The sequence below is a fragment of the Dasypus novemcinctus genome, chromosome 7 (assembly GCF_030445035.2).
Source record: "Dasypus novemcinctus isolate mDasNov1 chromosome 7, mDasNov1.1.hap2, whole genome shotgun sequence".
In the NCBI taxonomy this organism is placed as follows: domain Eukaryota; kingdom Metazoa; phylum Chordata; class Mammalia; order Cingulata; family Dasypodidae; genus Dasypus; species Dasypus novemcinctus.
The window spans coordinates 69,638,906-69,662,806 of NC_080679.1; the positions used below are offsets into that span (position 1 = coordinate 69,638,906).

General features: G+C 39.1%; 1 protein-coding gene across 6 annotated transcripts in view; it reads right to left on the reverse strand.

The window, feature by feature from the left end:
• The window catches only part of OSBPL6 (oxysterol binding protein like 6), a 236,892-nt gene that overhangs the window by 14,418 nt on the left and 198,573 nt on the right, over positions 1-23,901 (reverse strand). For 3 of the 6 annotated variants that reach the window (XM_058300587.1, XM_058300583.1, XM_058300585.2), the window contains 4 exons: positions 23,061-23,226; positions 19,442-19,575; positions 9,285-9,392; positions 7,458-7,595 (listed from right to left, as the gene is read on the reverse strand). In XM_058300587.1, the coding sequence (XP_058156570.1) occupies positions 7,458-7,595; positions 9,285-9,392; positions 19,442-19,575; positions 23,061-23,226 (546 nt within the window). The remainder of the gene's footprint in view (positions 1-7,457; positions 7,596-9,284; positions 9,393-19,441; positions 19,576-23,060; positions 23,227-23,901) is intronic. The other 3 variants (XM_058300586.1, XM_058300590.2, XM_058300588.2) reach the window with 1 other exon arrangement.

The following is a 23,901-nucleotide window of genomic DNA, read 5'->3' on the forward strand; positions in this document are numbered from 1 at the left end:
ACTAGAGGGTTATTAAAAACCACCAAAAGCACAAGGAAAGGTTAGAGGCAGATTTACTTGGCAGCAGGGTGGAGAAACAAAAAACCCGAGTAGAGCAAGAGTCTTCACGGTTATAGGATACTGAGTAAACTCCTGTAAGAAATACTGACTGCTCCAGTTAAGGTGGGAGGGATAAGGAGAAAGAGCTCACGACTGAAGTATAACGGACAAAATTCAGCAGCTTATTTAGGGTGGAGGAGGGAGTGTTAGGGACAAGAGACATGAAGAATTAAGGCATTCTCTACCTGTGAGTCCCATTTTTGAGAAACATGGAACAAAAATGGAACCAACTTTTCATGAAAGTAAACTTGAGAGGTAACACATGTCCTAAGTGGAGTTAGAAAAAGAACATAACACGTAAGAGAAAGAAGGAGCAAGGCAGAGCCGCTTAGAGAGGAACGGGGACCCTGAGGCTGCTACCGCAGGTGGGCGGTTAAGACAGAAAATGGAAATTGTGCATTATATTTTTTGAACATAAAAACAAGATATACTTATTGTAGAAAATTTGCAATTACAACATCAGGTTATAAAGATGACTACGAAAATGACTCAGAGGCTTAAAGGTCATTTAAGGGAAACTATTTTTCACATTTTGGTGAGCATTAAACATATAGATAGACCTATTTATAGAAATACCCTGAAAAGGAGGGTCAGTCTATACATTGTCTTATAGCCTTCTGAATACATTTCCTCTTGTAATAAATATAGTTCCTTATTTTTGCTAGGCATGGTAATACAATTATATATAGTTAGAACACAAGGAATTTAACCAGCCCCCTCAAGATGGGCATTTATGGGATTTTCAACTTTTTATTATTACTGACTATATTTGGATGACCATCCTTGTATACAGTGTATTTTTTTTAAGGTACCAGGCCAGGAATTGAACTCAAGACATTGTATGTGGGAAGCCGGTGCTCAACCACTGAGCCACATTGGCTTTCCTGAGTTAGTTTTCTTCTTTTTGTTTGTTTTGCTTGTTTTTTTTTGTTTTTCAGGAGGCGCCAGAAACTGAACCTGGGACCTCCCATGTGGGAGGCAGGACCTCAACTGCTTGAGCCACAACTACTCCCTAATATAGTTTTATTTTTTTAAAAAGATTTATTTATTTATTTATTTCTCTCCCTGCCCCCCCACCCCGCCCCGGTTGTCTGTTCTCTGTGTCTGTTTGCTGCGTCTTCTTCTTTGTCCACTTCTGCTGTTGTCAGCGGCACGGGAATCTGTGTTTCTTTTTGTTGCGTCATCTTGTTGTGTCAGCTCTCCATGTGTGCAGTGCCATTCCTAAGCGGGCTGCATTTTCTTTTGTGCTGGGCGGCTCTCCTTATGGGTGCACTCCTTGCGTGTGGGGCTCCCCTACGTGGGGGACATCCCTGAGTGGCACAGCGCTCCTTGCGCGCATCAGCACTGCTCGTGGGCCAGCTCCACACGGGTCAAGGAGGCCCGGGGTTTGAACCGTGGACCTCCCATGTGGTAGACTGACGCCCTAGCCACTGGGCCAAGTCCGCTTCCCCCTAATATAGTTTTGAGTATCTTTCAGATGATTTCATTAAGATTTATTCTAGAAGTGAAATTTCTGGGTACAATGGTATGCTCACTTTTAGGCTTTCACTGCATGTTGTCAAGCTGCTTTCCTGAAAGGCTGCATTAATTTGTTCTCACAAGTGGTGTGTGACAGCATCCACCTCTCCACACTCACTTGAAAACTATACATTATCAATCTTAATTAGGACCTACCTAACAAACATTAAAGATCTTTTTTAAAATTTGAATTTCACCTTTTGTGAACTCCCTTTCCCTACCTTTCACGCATTTTTCCTTGTGTCACATGTTGCATTTTTCCTTGCTTGCAGTTAATTTTTTAACTTTGCTTATGCCATTTTATTTTATTTTTTTGCCATGTGAATGTTTAAAATTTGTTGATAGTAAACACATCTAGGCTTTGACTTTAAGGTTTCTGGATTTATTGCTGATGTTTTAAATATGAGGGTGGGGAGACTTTCAGGAAAATGGTAAACTAGAAAGAAATCAGAGTCTCTTCTCTCCCAGAAATATGGCTAGAAGACAGGCAGAAATGGCCTGGGGAAAAATCTTCAAGGATTTAGGACACCAGGGAAGGCTGGACCCAACCCAGAAGAGAGAGGGGCAAAGGCAAAGAATCACCAATGGCAAAACCGTGAGTTAAAATCTGAAGCGGGCACCCTCCCCACCCTACAGACACTGGTGAGTTCTTAGGCCTAGAGGCTGGTGGCTACAGACAAAGGGGGCCCCATGGATCCACCTCCCTAGGAAAGGGGAGAGAGAGGGACACAGCCTAAGGCTGACTCAGCTTTTGACCCACAAATTTGGTCTGCCGAGTCTCAAGAGCCCTTCTAGGCAGGGCAGGCAGGACCACTGTTTACCTTGGTAGCTGGCAAGGGACTAAAGAGATCCAACCCTCTCAATCTCCCTCTCTACTGACAGGGACTGGTTGTTGAGGATGCAGAGAGGAGTAGAATTATTTCCTACCCAGGAAAAGAGAGGGGGCTGCCAGGAAAGGTTGGAGAACTGCCTCTGAGAATGTTTGAATTATGAGGTTCTTCGTCTCCAGACAGGCTCCTCTATCACAGTGATACAGTCCCTGTTGGAGCAAACACACACTGACCAGGCACTGAACTGAGAGGGCTGCCAAAGAGTGCCATCTGGTGGCGGGCCAAGGAAGTGCACTGAGAAAATTAAAAGTAAATAAGTTGAGAGGCTTTTTCTGGCCTTTACAGCCTCCCTCCCCAAGGCCCTAGGAAATAGGTCTGCCACTCATTACTGAGTTCAGGGCATAGATTTGAGCAACTAACAGGGACAATACTAAAGACCCAAGAATTAAAGAACAGCAGTAACACTGTCTCCTGCCACTGACTCCCTATGAAAGAGAGAGAAATTGAGCATCTGAGTAATCTCACCATCCTAATCAGATACCTAGATATCAGCAAAAAATTACAAGCCATACTTAAAAAATGGAAGACATGGCCCAACAAAAGGAATAGATCAAAGCCCCAGAGGAGACACAGGATTTGAGACAACTAAAAAATGGGATGCATACAAATTTCCAAAATCAAATTAATGAATTGACAGACAGGTGGCTAATGAGATAAAGGGCATCAAGAAGACACTGAGCGAGTGCAGAGAAGAACTTGAAAACCTGAATAGAAAAGTAACAGAGCTCATGGGAATGAAAGACATGATAGATCAAAAAACACATTAGAAGCATACAACAGCAGACTTCAAATGATAAAAATGAGGATGTTAAAGAGTTCATATACTTAAGGAGATGGAACGATGGACTGAATGACTGCACGAATGAAGGAATAATGGTGTTTTGCTTTTGCACACTGTGCTGGGTCTCAGCAATCTATAAACAAGGTAAAATGAGAAAAGTCTTTTTCTGACGCATATTTTCTTTCTGCAGCTCGTTCCAATGAATGGGGTTTTATGGTTCCCTTAAGTGCAATGGAGCTGAAGATTAAACCATCAGGCTCATGAAAGGCTACCTTCTTTAGCTTGAAAGAAAAGAATAATAAATTCTTCTAAGTGATTTCTCTGCAAAAAGCTAATCGCACCCAATTGTGTTAGAGGACACAAATGCAAATATTTATAAATTAAATTTCTAATCTCTCCCAAACTACTATACCATAGAAATGAACTGAGTCCCACTGGTGTTAAAAATTCCTAAAATGACAGTGGGCAATGGGTAAGCTCTATCGAGATCACATGTGTTTGTTCAACAGCTGAGCCTGGCAGCCTTATTGTGACCCCATTGTGCTATCCTTTTTACAAAGCCAAAACCCTGCTGTAATAAATAATAAATAATGTGAATTATTCTCCCCTAATGCTCAAGAAGTCCTGGAGCCAAATATTTCTCCTCTGGGTTTAGGGATTCAAAAGAGTTTAGGAAATATTTTTTTTCTAAAGGAGACCAGGCACGTAGCATTGCACAAAAAGGTTTAAAAGCAGAGACAACGCAAGTCGATCATTCTGGAGGCAATATTAACAGTTTTTAAGGAGTTTAAAATTCATTATGTGAACTACATTGGTAGATATCCCAAAAGGAGGATTTTTATCTCAGTCATGGATAATGTTAATATAAGACAGTTAATGCCCAATTGTTTCTCAGATTAATCTTGTATTAATGTGTTAGAAGCATTCCTTTCTTGATTCTGTACTGGATATTTATTGATTACTTGCTCACCAGAGCTGGGGACACAGTGGTAAACAAATCTCTGCCCCCACGGCACTTACATTATAGTGGAGAAGACAAACAAACAAACAAAATATGGGAAATACACATTTTGTTAGTGATAAATGTTAAGGAGGAAAAAATAAAAAGAGACGATGTATATAAAATGTTAGGGCAGAGGAAGAACTCACACTTTGAAATTTTAAAAAGGACAGCTGGGGCAAGCTTCCCTGAAGGTGACTTCTGATTAATGACTGAAGCAAGAGAGGGAGGTGAACACAGGGAATCTGGGAGAAGAGTGTGCCAGCCAGCGTCCAATGCCCCTTGACAGCTGCACTGCAGAGGATCTAGCTGGAGCCTACACTGAAGCTGCTGCTGGGATTCACACATGCACACTCACTAACCAAGTGGGCTGGCCAGAAGTCTGTTAGAGTGAAGGGCCTTCTGGAGACCTCATCACAAGGGATCTTACAGATAAAGCTGACCCAGTAACAAAGACTTAGCTGAAGGGGAGGAGAAACTCCGAGAAGATCATAGTGTCTGACACTTGGCTTTGCTTCCAACCCAGATCCTTCAAATACCTAAGACTGTGTGTTATGCAAAAGGATGAGGTTTTAAGTAAAAACAGAGTCATTTTAAGCTGGATACAAAAGGACAAATACTGTTAGATTCCACTTACATGAAATATCTAGAGTAAACAAATTCAGAGACACAAAGTACAGTTATTGCTTGATAAGAGTTTCTGTTTGGTGTGGAGAAAAGGTTTTAGTAATAGAAGGTGGTAAATGTAGTACAACACTGTAAAAGTAATTTAATGCCACCAAATTTGTACACTTATAAATGGCTAATTTTACTTATATATGTTATCACAATAAACAAAGAGTTATTTTATTAAAACCTATAAGATATGGAGCATAAGGGACAGATATGGAGGTCAGTTTTTTCCAGTGCAGGCTGTAGGAGAGAGTCATACTCCCTACTTTAGCAAGTGACATAGGGTGTCTTTAACAAATTGAGAATTCCAGGAATAACTCTTTTGTGATCCCTGAGATGAGGCTGCAGTTGTGAGAAGGGATCAGATTAAAAGGGCCTCTGTATGGCAACTAGGGAGTATGGACTGTTATCCTAAAGACACTGGAGAATTAGAGACATGATCCAATTTAGAAAGATTAATCAGTCTGCCAAAGGAAAATGAACTGGAAGCGGCAAGAAGGGAGTCAGGAAAACTAGTTATGGGGCTGAATGGGCAATCTAAGTGGGGAGACAGGGCAGTGCATTGGAGCAATGGCAGTGAAGCTGGAGGAAAATGCATGGATCTGAGAGTATTTACTTAGGTGATGGATACCCAAGAATGTGATGAGTAAATCAGCATGGGTGGCAGTAGGAAGGGTGAAGAAGTGAAGGTAAATATTTGATGCCAACATTTGGGTAGAGATAGGTAACATGAGGAACATGGGCAGGGTAACTCCATTCTGCCTTTGGGGGGTGTTTGTGGAAGGGGGTTGTTGATTAATTCTTGTTTGCACATGCTGAATTAGAGGTTGTGTGGAACACCCAGGTGGCAATGTTCAACAGGCAGTTGGGTACATAGATCAGGAGCTAACTACTCACTCTCTCTCTCCAGATCTGCTCTCTCTTCATGCTTCAGATGTAGATATCCAAATGCCTGCCAGATACTATGCTAAGAGGTCTGATAAACTTTCAATACAAGGGAACAAATCATCTCCATGCGTCTCTGCCTTCTATTTCCTCATCCCTTCCTTTACCACTAGGTTCATTCTTTCCCTAGAAGGTGGCACTACCATTTTCCTTGAACTCCTGGAGTAATCTGCTTCACATCTTCTTCATTCTATATCTCCAGTATCTACTGCCAGTGGTACCTGGGCTCCCCAATCAGGTCCCTCCAAGAACCTGGGGAAATAAGGGTGCTCTGAGAAAGGTAAGTTATGAAGTCAACAGGTGATGGGCAGAGACTAGACATGCAGTCAAATTTTACTGTAACCTGACTGAACAGGGAAACTGCAACGGGAAAGTAGAAAAGGGAGAGTCAGAAAGGAAAAGGTAGTGGCATGTTTCCAGCATGAGTGCTTTGGGTGGGTGGGTGGGAGGTGCCCTGGCTCACAGACACGAATACCCAGTCCGTGGGGCAGGGGTATCCCTACAGTGGAGAGGGAAGTATGCAGCTATTATATCCTGAATGCCCTAGCCATCAAGTTCACTCAACTCACCCCTCCTGTTCTCATTTCTTGGTCACCAAGTGATCTCCTGTTAAGAACTCGGCTTCCCGTGCAGGGACTAACCAGCAAACACAATTAGCCTGTCTATCCGATAATATCAGTTATTATAAGAATTCTATTTTACTTTTCTCCCATTATAAAAATAGGTCTTTATAATTTTTCTCTTTTCTACTTTGCTTTTGTTTCTAAAATTATTCATAAATCCAAACATCCAAAACAATTACTAATTGTCAGGATGTCTCCTTCCAATCTACTTTCTGTGCATATGGAAATAACATTGAGCGACTGTTTCATTTCCTTTTTGTAAGAATGCAGTACAGATTTGCAATCCCAAATGACAAAATTCCTAATCAACTTTGTGGGAAAGGGTTTTGGCTGCTTTCCCCATTTAAAAAATCAAAGCATATTTGACTAAATTTCAGTAAAATAACTAATATCTGCAACATGACCAAGGGAGAAGATCTGTTTCTAAGATCCTGCCAAGACCCAGGAGCATGAAAAGCAATCTAATAAAGCTTTCGTGGTAGCTGGTGGTTAACCTCCAAAACCCATAATTACCCAACCAGATATATGCTAAAAATTATTCCTCTAAGCTCAAATTCATGTCTCTGGCAAGCATATTTATGTATGTATTTGTACAGGTGTACATGAAAGGTGATTTTCTGTTTCTCATTCTTTCTACATTTATTAGCTAGTCTCCTTCTCCACGAGCTACTGTGTGGCTACTGTGAAATATGGGTCATCCAAGAAACTCAGAACAAATGCTTGATTCTTTCCTTTTGTTCATCAAATTTAAGAGTAACAAACTGATGCCCAGAACTGTGAAGTGCTCAGTAAGTGGGAACCAATATACTTTTCATGCTTTGCTATAATTTGGGCATAATTATGGTGCAAAAAAATTCTACAGTAATACTTTCTTCAACCTGAACTCATGGCTATAAGCAGTTTGGGTAGACATGTTATGGGAACCTTACCTCATTCTCTGATGAGCTTGCCGACAGGAGCACCTCTTGGGCATCGAAGAACTCAGAAACAGACTCTGACATGGAGAGGCGGCTCTCATTGGCTACTTGCTGTGAAAGGGGGAGACTGACATGGATTTGCTCAACACCCTAGAGAAGACAGAAGCACATGGTGTAACACTGTTTGCCCTGTTAAAAGAGCTATTCAAAGTAGAGCATGATGTACTGGTCAAAATTTTAGAGAAATCTTCATTGTTTTAAAGGAATGGTGAGCACAAGTAATTTTCACTTGCACCTCATTAACAACAATTGCATAAGCCCTCCTTCCAATGTGTCTGGAGATCCAAAAGGTACAATTGGAAGGTGTCTGTACAGTGGCTTGAATTTAATTCTACGTTCAACCCACTGATATTAGGTAGAATTTAATAGGCTGGACCTCCATCAATATCCTGATTTACTTATGGAGGCAAGTTTATTCTCTTATTCTTAGGTCTGTCATTACAAGTTACATTCCACCTAGTCTACTAAACTTCAAGCAGTATTGAAGAATACTGATAAGGAAATAACCTCCAAGACTAAGATCTGAGGTAGAATATTTAAAAACCATTGTCCAATTTGATCAGGAATTTTAACCAATGAAACATATGACTAGAGCATTGATACTCACTTCAAATTGTATTTTTATTTGATATGTGATAAGTATTGTTTTCGAGGCAGTTACTTAAATTTCAATAAGAAAAATATGTAAGAGAACTATAATATATGTTCTAGTGCACATTTTGGGTTGAAAAGAAGATGCTAACAGAGACTCTTAAGTATTCCTTGAATGACAACATTTTAGAAAAATTTCTAAAGATTTTGGGTGAACCCAAGTGTCAGGAGAGATCATAGAACTCTTGGAGGTGAATGGACATGGGGTGGGTCCCTGAAGTCAAAGAGAAGCTGTCTTCTGATGGTATTTCCTAAGCAACTAGATGGTAGAACCCTTGCGCCTGTAGAATTCTAGCAAAATGTATGCTTTTGCTGCCAATACGACCTTAGTATTAGTTAAAACCCCTTCCTTGCTACATGGGTCACTGTTAAAAAGCTCTAATATTACTGATGAAAAGTGTAAATTTTCATGGATACAAAAAAATAATTCCATAAAGGGCCAGGATTACACATTTAAGTCTAGTCCAAATATTGAATGTTCTTTTATCTTTTACCATTTCTTCAATCTGAAAAATGGAAAATAGAATCATAATGGAAAATGGAATTACAATAACACCTACCAGAGAGGGTCATTAGGAGTATTACATAGCACACATAAAGTGGGTAGTGCAGTACTGAATACAGAGTAAACATTAATTTGACAAATATTAGCAATTGATTATCATCATCAATAGTAGCTATAGCAGCACCACTAGTATTATCTCAGCAAGGTCTAGTGCCATCTCTCAGAGCTTTCAAAAGAAACATTAAGAAAACTCTTATTCAGAGCTTTCTCAGCTAAAGAAGATTTTTTCAACATTTCATTGGCCATCTGACGACAATGAACATTTTAAACGAAGACTGAGACAGACACAGAAAATTCACAAGCTGGAATAAATTAATTAACTAAAAAAATAAGTGGCACTTTCTGAACACGGAAATAAATAAAAATAGACACAGATCACCAAGAATAAATGATGTCAAACTCATATAAGTTCTTTACTCAGAGACTCCTGAATAATTAGCAACACAAAATTTAAGGGGGAATCTTATTAACAATGAAAGAACTGTAGAAAAATAAACAAAAATGTGCAAAAGATTTAGATGCCAGAAGATAAGTATTCTACATCTATTAAAAATCAGTCTTACCTCATCAGGGCTAGGAATAATATTTACACTGACAACCTGATCACAAATAATAGACTCTGAATGTATTCTGTTCAACCGACTCCTTAGTTCAGCATTCTGGTTGAGGGCCTTAAAATAACAAAAATTGCGCATGTAATTTCGAATTAATAAGCAAGCATAAAACAGTACAAGTACACAGGTACAACTCAGACAACAAAATCTATGATGTTCTTAGCTGTAACTTTTGGTGTAATCATGGATTGGATCCTATCAGTAAGAAGGAAACAAATGGCTTAGAATTAAGGTCTTCATTTTTTATAAGTCTTAGTAGCTTAGTAGACTGCAAGATATCATGTATTTTATAAAAGTAAGTCATTTCATTATTTTTCTCCCAGAGAGTAAGGCTCAGTACATCCATGTCCAGTCTACCACCACATATATATTACTTTTTGCAGCCTTGGAGAAGACATACTAGGGATGAAAACTATTGATTCCTTCGATTTTTTTGTTCCCATTTCTAAAGTTTGGGAGTCATTTCAAAGTGGGATATTTAGTTTAGAGAAAAATATTCAGAAATGGAATGAACAATGAACTGGCTTTAATTTAGAGAAGTAACTTTTGGTCTGGTTAAAGAAAATAGCTGTATTTTCACATTCAGGGTGGCTGATAGTCTAGAAGCACATAATTAATACATATGCCAGTGCAGCAGAACTAAGCCCAGTCCAGACCAAAAGTGCCTTTACTGAACAGAAGACACCGACAACCATAATAACGAAACTAACACTGAAAGTCCCAGGGGCCCTGTGGACAAAGGTACAATGAATTTGGAAGTGCAGTCTATATATTACATTGCCACATGGTACCATGCTCCATTTATATAGCACAGGTGCAGCTAACTGAAATGACATCAAGCCTCAAGTGAACAACCTCTGTGAGCACAAGTCCAGTGAGAAGCTGGGTCATGTCTGGCAGCTCCTTACCTTCCCATTAAAACCAGCAATTAGAAGATGGAGGTCGATATTTCAGAGAAGGGAAGGCTAATGACAGTTTACTAAAGATGCATCTGCCCCAGAGATGCAGAGTCCATGACTACAGAAACCCAGCTATAGCTACAAATACAAGATCATAATTACAGCTCTTCATCTATGAAAACACACAGGGCAAGCACAAAGTAGCTTAACTTCCATTTGCACAAAGAAGCAGACAGTCACTGAGCACAGAGCATCAACAGCATCTTCTCCCCCTCCTTCTTCTCCACCCAGGGTTCCCACTTCTCTCCTTATAGCCCAGTCTTTGTTTTTTGAGACTTGTTCACTCGTGGCTTTGGCTTTTGTGTAAAGTCCGTAGAACTTACTGGAGAAAGGGGCACAGTGGCTACACCCCTGCATATGGTAAGATGAGATATTTTAATAACTTGCCTTTCTCTACAACAGGTCAGCATGTTTGGACTCATGATCATTTGCTATAGCATCACGAAACAGAAATAGGCACTTGCCTCAGATTCGGGTTGGAATGAGATGCCACATATACAAGCAAACAACGTAATGTGAGAAGGGACTCAAAATAAGTTTCTTTTAAGAACCTGGGTGGGACAAAGGAAGAGGGAAATGAAATGTGAGGACCTGGAACTTCCCTGATTTACAGGTGACACACTTTTCATTTTTGTGGATGAAGGATATGAACTGGAGCTTTCTGGCCCAAATTGTAGCAGCAATGATTTCAGAAGGGCTTTAGGAAGCAAAAAGCCTAGTTTGTAGAATATATTAAAAAACACCTTGATCTAGTAGGCTTTCAGTACTGATGGACTAAAGGTGCATACAGATCCATGGCCCTTAAATTTGGGGATAGAAAGAAATATGTGCCCAGGTATTAATAGGAAAGTGGTAGAAAAATGATGGTTATATTCTTAAAAAATAAACCATGTACCTCAAAGGAGGAATCTTAAAATTTTTATATCCTGCAGAAGTACTCAGGACTATTTTTCCTGGAGTAAAATCTCAAACACTTGGAATAAAACTAAAACAAAAACAAACCAAAAAACCCTGCATTACTCCTATCCTCATGCTCTGTGGACTACTATACTTACACTTATTTGTTCTTTTATTATTTTTCTGTCCGTGAATGTACTGACTTATGTGTTAGTAATTGAAATTTTTGGAAATGGATTTTGCTGCCTTGTAACTGTAAGGCCTCATGTTGAGCTGTCTGGTGGTTCTGACTGAAGAACCACGGTCTTGACCTGAGGGTTTCCTTACAAATCCCAAGTAGTGGTTCCCCCAAAGTGACTGTACTTTCTCCTGCGGCTGGAAGAGAGTCCACCGAACCAGCCCACAAAAACTCAAGGGCAGGGACCGGTAATTATTTTCTTCAGGGGTGAGAGTTTTAAACACAGGTTTGCTATTTATAAAGAAAGCCATAGAATTGCTTGTGTTGGAGAATTTAAAAATGTTAGATTTTCCTTTCATCCAACCTGCTTCACCTCATCTGATATTCATAACATGGGTTCCTGCCTACAGGGGTACGTGAGGGGCACCCAAGATAAGCTCCAGCCATTAATTACAATAGGAAAGGAGGTAATTTTAAAGGAATCATTTTATTAATAATATATATGTAGTGGTAGGAAAGAAGGTTGTTACTGGGCATGGAAAGCACGGAAATAAATGCTATTCCAACTCTAACAACCTCAATGGTAGAAAACTATACGCAGACAACCGAGCATGTAATGGCCTATTTCTGCATGACCTACCCGGCCTGGCACCTCCTTTTGCCTTGATCGCACAGACTGTTTGAAAGTTGGTCATAAGTAAGTGCCATGAGCTTACCCTCGGGAAGTGTTCAGAACAACATTAATTATTTCCTTCCCTAAAACTCAACAATTTCCCTCTGTAATGGTTTCACAGAAACCTTTGGAACACTGAGGAATACAGGCATTATCAGTGAAATGATGCTTTTCGTGATAATTAGCATTAAGCAGCCCAGAAGATAGCAGGAACAATGCTGGGAATGCACTTAGGGAGAGTGAATAGCATTGAAGCAAGGAAAAAGGAGGCAGATCACCAGCCATTCACACCAGCCAGGGAGCAAGAAAGTCCATGGAGTCTGGTCAGTGATGCTGTGGCTCTGTTAGCAGCATACAGGACCAGAGGCCTGCCAGAAGGTTCCACTCCGCAGGGTCCACGCTCATTCTCAATATCTGCTTTCGTTAGTGAGCTCAGGCTGCGCTACAAACTCTCCACAATGCATATTCATTCCCCCATGCCTGGTGACCCTTGCACATACTCAAGTCCAGTATCTGCAGAAAATACACAATTCCTCTCCAATGTATAAAAGAAGTTACTACCTTGAAGATCAAAGTCAGGATCAATTGCTCACATCACCATCTCCTTAACTATTAATTTCCATTCATCAACCCTGGTAGACAATGAATGAGAATTTACCTGAGACTGGATGAGTCTCTGGTGTACATGTTTTACTAAAAGAAACTGTGGGTTCTGGTGAGAAGGAAACATGCAAGCCTGATGGCTGGGAAAAGACATGAAATGTATGGCAAGATGGAAACCTTCAGAGACCTAAACTCTTTCAATAAAAGCAAAACTGGTTCAAAAGGAGTGAGGAAACAAGCACAGAAATGGTCAGAAATGGAGTTATCAAGAACCAAAACATGGGAAGCAGATTTGGCTCAACTGACAGAGCGTCCACCTACCACATGGGAGGTCCAAGGTTCAAACTCAGGGCCTCCTGACCCATGTGGTGAGCTGGCCCACGTGCAGTGCTGATCCGTGCAAGGAGTGCCCTGCCACACAGGAGTGTCCCCCACATAAGGGAGCCCCACACACAAGGAGTGCACCCTGTAAGAAGAGTGGCCCCGTGTGCAAAAAAAAAAGTGCAGCCCGCCCAGGAGTGGCGCAGCACACATGGAGAGCTGATGCAGTAAGATGATGCAACAAAAAGAGACACAGATTCCTGGTGCCGCTGACAAGAATACAAGTGGACAAAGAAGATCACACAGCAAATGGACACAGAGAGCAGACACTGGGGGGGGGGGGAGGGAAAGGGGGAGAAATTAAAAAATAATAATAATAATAATGTCTTTAAGAAAAAAAAGAACCAAATCTTGTGTATCTCTTATCAAGCACCTAATTTTTTCAATTTAAGAATAAATATAGGCAACAAAAAATATATAGGGAAGCAGATGTGGCTCAAGTGACAGGGCTTCGAGGACCTGTGTTTGATCCCTGGGGCCTCCTGGTGGAAAAGAAAAAGAGCAAGCATGCTTGTGTGGCAAGCAAGTGCCCACATGGCGAGCTGAGTGCCCAGGCATGAGTGCCTGGGTGGTGAGCCAGTGCCCGTGTGGTGATCCGAGTGCTGGCGCAGCAAGTGCCTGCACAAGTGAGTCACACAGCAAGATGATAACACAACAAAAGAGAGATGAAGGGGAAAGTCAAGGTGAAGTGCAGCAGAGAGCAGAAACTGAGGTGGGGCAAATGACAGGGAAACTCTCTCCACATCAGAGGTCCCCAGGATCGAATCCTAGAGGAGAAAGATGAGAAGACAAAAAGAGAACTAGATATAGAAGATCACACAGTGAATAGACACAGCAAAAACAGCAGGATGGGGAGGGGGAGGGGAAAAATAAAGTTAAAAAAATATATATGCTATTTTAGTGTATTTGGAAAATGCCAAAAGTAGAAAAATATTTTTCAAAATTCATACCTTACTACTCAACCAACTGTTGGTATCATGAATGTATTTCTAGTTTTTTTTCCCTATGAATTTTTCACATTGTTTAATGGGTGACATAAGTTATGTCCTATGTCTGCCATTTGATCTATGTACATAAGCATTTTCTTATGTTGCAACTTCTGCAAACTCTTCATAAACATGATTTTTTTGTGCATAATAAGTGATTATTTCCTTTTATTGGGCATTAATATTGTTCAGGAATTTTACTAGAACAAGCCTGTGTATAATGGGTTTCTGCAGTACTTCCCTACACTAAACATGATCAGCTGTGCATTTACAGAGTTAAAGGATATGACATTTTTAATAAATACTGCCAAATTGTGCCCAAAATGGTATCAATTTAAACTTGCTAGACGACTGCAAAAATACACAAAGAATCCTATGAAGAACATCTTGGTATACAACAAACCTGGTCAAGTCTCAGGGAATTGTGCAATTCTGGAAAAAATACACTTTCATGCCACTCTGAATATTGACTTTGGGTCTGTGAACTGTTGTGGACTGGAAGGAGGGCAGATTCTGCATTTGAGGAGTTAAATTATACCACCATATAGCAAGACAATTCCCCCCATTACATTCTCATAATACCGTATTTCATTAATTCTAAGATGTGCAAACCTTTGTCCACATTTAACACATCCGAAATAGGGGTACAATACATATGCAAGAAAGCACCATATCGGGTTAATTGAGAGTGATTTTTTTCTTTCTTAGTGATACACAAAAGGATGGTGCATCTTACAATCAAAGACATAATGATTTATGAAATATGGTAATTCTAGCTGGAGTACAGTGGTCATGTTCTTCTGCTTGAGTCTATACAGACCCAACTCCACTGCATTTGGCACAAGCTGTGTTCAAGTTCTGGGACCGAAATTAAACTAGGAACAGTGATGAAGCATAATGCATTGAAGAGAGATTCAAGTCAAGTTGAATCTTTTATTATTATGCTGATCTGAGTTGCTGAGGCTGCATTATCCTTATTAAATACTACTTGAGTCTCATGATCCGTGTACTACATTAAACAGCACATGAAATTACAGCAGACGTGGAATAATATCATTTATAAAGGGACAGATACTACGTAAAATGCCCTGACAGGCATTGAGTCCAACATCTAAATGGACTTTCAGGTGTGAAAGTTATTAATTTTAAAGTTTCAAGGAGATAAAATAACAGAATTTTGTATGTGTTTGTATACATATAAGCTAGGGAAGTAATACTACTTTCAGAGAAATTCATTAGACTGTCCAGCCTTGCATGTGGTAACTTGTCCCAGGAAGGTCACAATTAATGCTCAGCATGTAGGAAAGAAAGCTAATCTCATATAGTTTGTATGTGTCTTCTAAAAGGATGATGGAAGTTGCCAACTGATATACTTAAAAGGCCTTATTGAAAAGTGGTATTTTAATCATTAGACATATACCAAGTAGCACTTATGCCAAATAAAAATAAGCTTTAAAAATGTTAGACTACTGTAAGAAGGTATTTTAACATACTCTCTCCTTCCTTCCTTCTCTGGGGGCAGCCTGGCTTGGCAACAGGTCATGAGAAAAATATTGGGGCTGGGGGAGTTAACTAATGATATTTAAATATTGACTAAATATCTGTAGGATATCTAAAATCATGCTATAATGTGAAGTCATAATAATATAAGAACATATTCAGATCACATAATACTGCAAAATGTTAACAGGGGAAATCTGGGGGGGTACGTGGGAACTCTGTACTTTCGGTATGATTTTTCTGTAAATATATAATTGCTCTAATAATAATTTTAAAAACTCTTAACAAGTAAAACAAATATCTCAAGGTAATCAAGCTATGTAGAATTTTCTTCACTTCCAAGTGCTGTACTGAAAGAGGGACACTGTAAAGAGTTGGCCACCAGGATGGCTCCATCACTTAATCCCTTTGCCATCTTCAACTGTCTCCTTATCTACTGGTGCCTGGTCTTCATAAAATAAATACTGTTGAGATATTAATAACTCCAACCTTAATCAATCTACTAGGTTGTACATTATCTTTCCTTTTCTTCACAACCAACCTTTTAGAAAGAGAAAAGGAAGCCAGTTCTTGAAATTTTACATCTTTCCCATTCACTGACTCTGGAAGACCCTTTGATAGCTTCTTTCCCAACCTTCTAAATTAAATGGTTTCTTGACTGCCACATATAAGAATTGGTTTCAGTCCATATTTTATATAATTTGCTGCTAAACTGTATTCTGTTAATCTTTCCCTTCTTGAGATTACCAAAATCCCTTTACCTTTGATTTCAATGGTCACAGATATCTAAATTCTTTGGCTGCTTCCCTTGGGTCTCTACCAAAGGGTTCTCTTTCTTGGACTGTCCTTCAAATATTAATGTGGCCCAGGTCAGTGCCACTGGCTCTCCCTTTTTCTTCACTCAACACCTTATTCATGAAACATTTTGAACTTCATCTATATATTGGGATATACATATCTTTCTCCCTGGTCAGACCTCTCTTCTGAGCTCAAGATGTAATTGCCTGCTGGATGTCCCATAGACACTTGAAATTCCACAAAGATCAGCCAGTTAGCCTTAACAAACCAGCTCCTCTTGTATTTCCTCTTGTGAGGAAAGGAATTATCATCTACCCAGTTGTCTGAGTCAAAAACCCAGAAATTAGCCCTGACTCTGTCTTCTCTCCAATGTTCAGGTCATCTCTAGTCCATGCTGATTCTTCCTCCGCAGTATCTTTGAAACCCACCTCCTTCTTCCTACCCCCGTCTGTACTTCCTCAGTTCAGACATGCTTTATCTCTGGCATCTCATACTAGTCTGTATGACTGGTTGTGCCTTCATTTCACCTAGCCTCCATACTGTACCAGCTAATCTTCCTAGTATGCAGAAATATCTCCAATTTCTTGCATTCTCACTCACCAGTTAAACTTCTTTAAGACCGCTCCATCACTGACAAGATAAATCCAAAGTCCTTAGTGTGCTCCCTGAGGAGCTGGTTCCCACTTACTTAACTAGCACCTCCCAGAGTAACTCTTCTCTGTTCACCTCTTGCTTCAGCCACTATGAACTTGCCTGCCACTCTCCAGACACTCCAGTAGTCTAACCATAGATAGAAATTCGTCAGGAAGGAATGAACTGTCAGTCAACTTAAATATCTAAGCAAAGGCTCAGGTGATTCCCAGAAGATAGTTCAGCCTCAGATGGCCAATGAGTCACAGCCGGCCCAAAGGGAGGCTGTGGACAGGTACCGGAATGTGAACATAGCCAAAATGCTGTAAGAATGCACATCTGGAACACTGAATTATCTTGTAGAAAGAGGGTGCAGACCTGTCTTTATAGTTCCAAATTATCTTTTGTCTTTTCAGGATAAACATTGGGCTTTTTTGACTTAAAAAAATTAATTATTATCACAATCACAACAAACAAAAACAACAAAAATCTCTTGAGGTTCTAACTTTAGATGCAAATAAGTATGTTTTGATAAGAGAGGGAAGTATTTAACCCAAAGAATACACAATTGAGGACTTTTGCTTTATTTTACTTTTATCAAGGTCCTTCTTATGAACTACAGCTGCCAACCCAATTCAAGGCGCGATTTCTCCAGGAAGCCTAATCTGTGGCTCTATTCTCAGCTCAGGCACCTCCCATTTCTCAGAACAATCAGAGCCCAGGAAATCTGCACTACTTGCCTGCCAGTCTTAATGGATGAATGTGTGACTCATTTAACGGTTTCCTGAATAAATACTGCCCATCTCACTAACTGGATTATGAGCTTCCTATGAACACGACCAGGGCTGCTTTTATCTTGGTGTTCTTACCACTATTTACAGTACCTGGTATGGTCATTTGAATGAAATGAGTAAAGGAATGAAAAAATGAATAACTGTTTAAAATTTCTCTTCATAATAGCTTTTTTTTTTTAATGAGAAAAGTAAAAGGATTTATTGAGAGATGAGAAAATGTGAGTATACACTAGAGATGTGAGTGTAGGCATCCTCCAGGCAGAAAGCTGCAGCATAATAGTTTCTATTCTAAAGCCTAAGCTAGATGTCCCTATACCATTCCCATGCTTACCAACAAACAAATAAAAGCAAGCAAGCAAGAAACAAATTTTCTTCATTTTTCTTAGTACAAGCTGACTTATACCACTAAGCCTTCATCATAAAAATACATTGGAAGGAAACACAGTAGCATTTAGAGGGATGAGTGTATTTTTATAAGCTATTTGCTTGTTTACTTAATCACTACTTTGATCTTTCTGATTCATAATACTTTCAGAATAATGAATCTAAAGATCAATTAATATCGACCAAGGGTTGAACAGATATGTGGCATGAGAGTAGTCCAGGGAAAACTGTTGAGGCATTCTTAGGAATAAAGCCCTGTGAGACTGGCAGAGCAGTTGCCATATTTAATGCTCATGCTCCCAAAGCCCCTTCTTTTGCACAAAAAGCAGCAAATGCACCTCAACTGACGGCATTTTATGGTGGACACAGAAACTGTGGCTCAGATAATAGCACTCAATAACATGAAACTTAACAATGAAAATAAGCTGACAGTTCAGGTACATCAAACATGGTTATACGGTTTAGGTCGAATTTTCAGGGACAGAGGGACACTATTCAAGCAGGATCTGACCCACATGGAGAACCACTTACCCAGGATTTGCTTGCTCCTTCACTCTGATCCAATGCACCAGGAAGTGAACAACATTTTATATAAACACTGAGTTCTCACACAAAATCACATTACAACACTGAATTGTCAGAGGAATTAAAATAAGTGGTGTTTATAGACTAGGTGAAGAAAATATTTACTTCAAAGGAAGTGAAAGAGCTTAATGCATGGCTTTAAAGGATTTTCAACAGAAATTTCAACTTTGATATTTATAAGTATTTGATTGGTACAAGACCAACTGTGTAACATACATATTAAAATATAAAAATCAGCATCAGGGAGCCTAATTTAGGTAAGAAGGAAATCCTAAGAGCGCAAATCAGAAAAAAAAGGAGTAACAGTGATTGGCAATTTTCAACAGATTAAAATGTATTGTAAATGAGAAAAAAAATATTAAGTGTGGAAGATATGGATTTTGTTTTATTAACATTGGACCGAATATATATTCTGGAATGAAGTTTAGATATATGTCACATATAAATGCATGATTTTTTTTTTTTTTTAAACCAGGGGCTCCTTTATAAATGACCTAAGAAAAACATGAAGTATTCCATCAGTCAAAATAACAATTATATGCTTGCAAGCTAGTTTAGTTTATTTTCACTCTTACCTTGACATTTTGGGGAAGAAAAGTAATAAAACTTAATAGTGATATCTCAGTGTCTTGGGAGAACTTCAGATGAATGTGCCATGCCCATGAGAGACCCAGCCCACCCCCATCTGTTGCCTTACAGGGTTGAGAATACATCAGGCACATGAAAACAGGTGTTTACCTGAGACAGAGACTGTCGAAGCCGCGCCATCTGCGTGTGGTGGCCTTTATGGTGATCCTGCTCAGAAACCATCTGCTTAAGCTTCTCCTTCTCTATAGCTATGCTGTTAAACGCCGACTTCAAAAGAGAGTGTACTGCATGGGGATGCAGGTAGAGCGAGGAGGAAAGTGAGAAACAGATACCAAATGTACCCAGAAATAGACAAAATCATACATTTCTCAACACTTTAACATATACACAGATGTTTTCTAGAAAGTCTATGCTACAATCTAATTGAAAGTAAGCCTTAAAATGGAATCTATCAGAATATCTATACTCAAAACAAATATGGTAATGTTAATTAAATGGTGGAAATTTTAGCATTTCAAACCAGACAAGTCAACAAAAATTGGAGGGAATATTTAGAAATTAATTTGTAGTTCCTATAAGGAAAGGAGAAAGAAGTTTTACTTTGTCATACTTGATGATAATATTTGGGAAGAGCTAGGTACCACTAAGACTTTTGCAAATCATTTAAAACTTTCTAAAAATTATTTCCTAAAAGCATGCACCCCAAAAAGAGCTTTTTATGAGGTCTGCCAACATGAAACAGGCAGCTGATCTGGAAGTTCTGACCAGTTCTCTTTGGGGTTAAGAAACATCAGTTGTGTTAAGAACATCAGTTAAATCTACTTACTCAGATCTAGGAACATCATGATGTCAGAAGTGCTTTGATTTATAAACAGCATCAAACATACACACATACACACACACACAAATGAACCCTCATCCCTGCATATCCAACAACCTATGCTGGTAAAACTTCTAAGTTTGAAATACAAAAAGGTGAATTTCTAACAGCTATCTCTGCAATAATTGTATAGAATGCAAATTTTCTAAAAAAGGTATTTCCTTTTTTGAGAAAGGTTATTTTTTTAAAAAGTGGAAGGTATTAATAGTCTGAATTAAAGGGGCAAAAAATGTCAGTATCACAAGGGTTCAAAATCTATTGATTTATGTCGTAAGTCCCAGTCATAACCAATTTAAAGATGATAGCTTGATAAGACTTTGTACATTAATTCCACTGGTAGCTTTGAAAGCAGACTCTTCAATTACTTTATTTTCCTTTATTATCATCTTTTTAAAAAAAGATACATAAATCACACAAAATGTCACATTAAAAAATATAAGAGGTTCCCATATACCCTGCTCCCTCCCCCCACCTCCCACATCAACAACTTCCTTCATTAGTGTGGTATCTTCAACCACTTTAAAATTCATATTTCTTTCTAAAGAATTCACTCAACAGTCATAGAAAAACCCTTTTATCAACATAGAGAAATTGAATGACTGTTGAAAAGAAAATACATAGTTTCAGCTGAGGCTTTAAAACTCTTTTGAAACGTGGATTTCCTGAAAGCTTGAAGATTACAACCAAACACATAAAGCTTTCCTGAGGTTGCCTTCAAATTTATCCATCTCCCTTTAGCAGCTGTTCTATACTCAACAAACACATTCGGTATTTCATTCTATTTAGTACTTCTTGCTCTGCCTTTTAGAAGTAAGTTACTGGCTTAACTGTCTGTAAATCTATGCTGTTATATAAAGCATTGATCTAGTCTAATAACAAAATTGGCCTCCAGCTAAGAAATGCAATGAAAATGCCCTACGAGTAAAATAGCAGACAAGAGAGAGAGAGAGAAACCAGGTTTCTCCAGAACCTAGAGAAACTTTTCTCTAGAAATCTAGAGAAAAAAAGGGGTCAGATGACTTGACTTGTTTTTGGACTACTGAATTAAGGAAAACTACTGATAGCATGTCTTTGCTGATGAGTTGAGATTGTAATTTCTTTTTAGTTCAACATTCCCAGAGATTCCCTCAAGTGTATGCCCCTTCTTTTCCTGTGCCACCAAACACTTAGGTATTGGGGGTACTTGAAATGTTCCATTTAGCTCACATTTTCAAGAATATATTTTTATAACATATTATCAGCAGATGGAAAGAAATGTGAGTCACAATAAGATGCTAGTGAATGAAAACAACATACTGTGTATCTCTCTCCAGGAGATTATTCATTTTAAAACACAATATCGTAAACTAAATTAAGATTACTGTCTTAATTTAAAAAATGAATATTCAATGACTGAAAGCTAAACAATAAATGGGGAATTAATTTGGGAGCCAAGACTCTTGTTAAACACAGACTGGACTCCTCTACTATCTACTTTCCTTTTCTTTTTAGGGGGTACTGGGGATTGAACTTGGGACCTTATACATGGGAAGTAGGTGCTCAACCACTGAGCTACACTTGCTCCCTCCTCTTCCTATTTTTTTTTTTTTTTTTTTTTGAGGTAATGGTCTGGGGATTGAACTTAAGGCCTTGTATGTGGGAAGCCGGCACTCAACCACGGAGCCATATTGGCTTCCCTGAGTAGGTTTTCTCATCTGTTTGCTTGCTTGTTTGTTTTCTGTTGTTTTTAGAAGGTATCGAGAACTGAACCCAGGACCTCCCATGTGGGAAGTAGGTACTCAGCTGGTTGAGCCACATCTGCTCCCTGCCTTCCTATTTTTTTTTTTTTTTTAAGATTTATTTATTTATTTATTTCTACGCTTATGATAACAATTTAACTTAAACAATTATCATCAGCTTACAGGAAATTTGACATAAAAATGATACACATTAGTACTTAACCAAGGTCTATAGTTTACCTTATGGTTTATACTTTGTGAGAGGGAGGAGGTGGGGTATACAGGAATCCCTTATACTTTTGATGTAACTTTTCTGTAATCTAAAACCTCTTTAAAAATAAAATTTATTATATGGAAAAAAAAATGGATAGATGCAAAGGTGGGGTCTATTTCTCCTTCCTTCAAATCTGAACTGGTCCGTGATGCTTTGCCCAGTGGAGTGTGGCACAGTGCCAGCTCCAAACCTAGACTGAAGAGGACTGGCAGTTTCCACTTGTGGCTGCCTGGAGCCTTGAGCTGCCACATGAGTCCAGCGACCCCGCTGCAGAGACCCTGAGATGTTCCTGAGATGACATGGAGAGGCAGAGGCACACAGCTGAGTGCAGCCTTCTAGCCATCCTGCCAAGGTGTCAAACACATAGCGAGACTACCCTGGGACCTTCAAGACCAGATCAGCCTCCAGACAAACACCATCAGATGAATGCATTCAACGTCACCAGCCACGTGCAACAGGAGAACTGCCTACTGAGCCCTGCCTCAATTTCTGACCCACAGTCTGTAAGTACAGTAAAGTACGTGTTTAATAAAAAGAGACTCAACCAGAATCTACTTTTTATTTTTCTTGCTAAGGATAACTAATAAATGCATATTAAATGATAAAAGGCACTGAAAAAAAAAAAGATACTGACTACTAGTATCTGCTGGGCTGTCTAGCATAGCCCAGCATAGCCCTTTCGTTTTCTCAATATTTTCTTCATTTAGCCAAAATTGCAATACGTGTTCTCCCAATAGGCAGGCATCATATCTGCTGCATTTTTTAGAAGCACTCTTACCAATATATAAGCCATGTAATCTACCTAGCATGACTTCCTAGACAAAGATAAAAGAATAAATGGTAACCTCTCATCAAAGAAGAGAGCTTCTCTAAAGGACATATTATATTTATTGTTACCTTTCTGTGCAATTAGACAAAATTCTTCCTGAAGCTTTGTATAATCCGTTGAACTTTCCAGAGGGTCAGTGAGATGGCTGGGGGGAGTCTGAAATTCAATATCTGCACAAAGGTTGGGGTTGGAGGAATGCAAGCGAACTGGTGACATTGTAGCACTGAAAGGAACCTGAAAGGGGAAAACAGAAATTATTAAAAAGCAATAGTGCATTGTTCCACCTTCTCTACAGAAAAAAGATCACTTTCACTCTTTAAAATAACCATTTTCTCCCTGGATGACACACTCATAGACACCCTGTACTCATTTATTTTTGTGGGTGATTGGCGGGGGTGGGGGGGTGGGGGGGGGTGGAGCAGGGAGCCACATATCCCATCGTTGCTTTAGTCCTGTCACTGACTCACCAGGTTTTCACAGTGACAGGGAAAGATGACTACAGAATGACAGGAAGACAAGGCAAAATCCAAGATAAGCTTCAATTTTGAATTCACAATTGTATCTAAAAAATAACTGGCAGGGAAACAGCAGTCTGAACTGCAGGATAGCTGACCTTTCCTTACAAAGTCTGGACACTTGTATCAGAGGACAATTTATGCTCACTTCTTTCTGGGCCTGGAACAGGATCTTAAATCAAATTAAACATGTAAAAACTCAGGAGAATTATTATACAGAAAGAGTCACTTGCCACCATAAAAAACACATTAAATTCAATAGCAAAGTAATTGCTCAAAGAAATTCACAATTAAATTTGAAATAATTATTGTAATACATATTAATAAATGAAATATATATGATAAATTATAGTTTATGTTACACGCAACTGCTTACATATATGAACATGGCTTA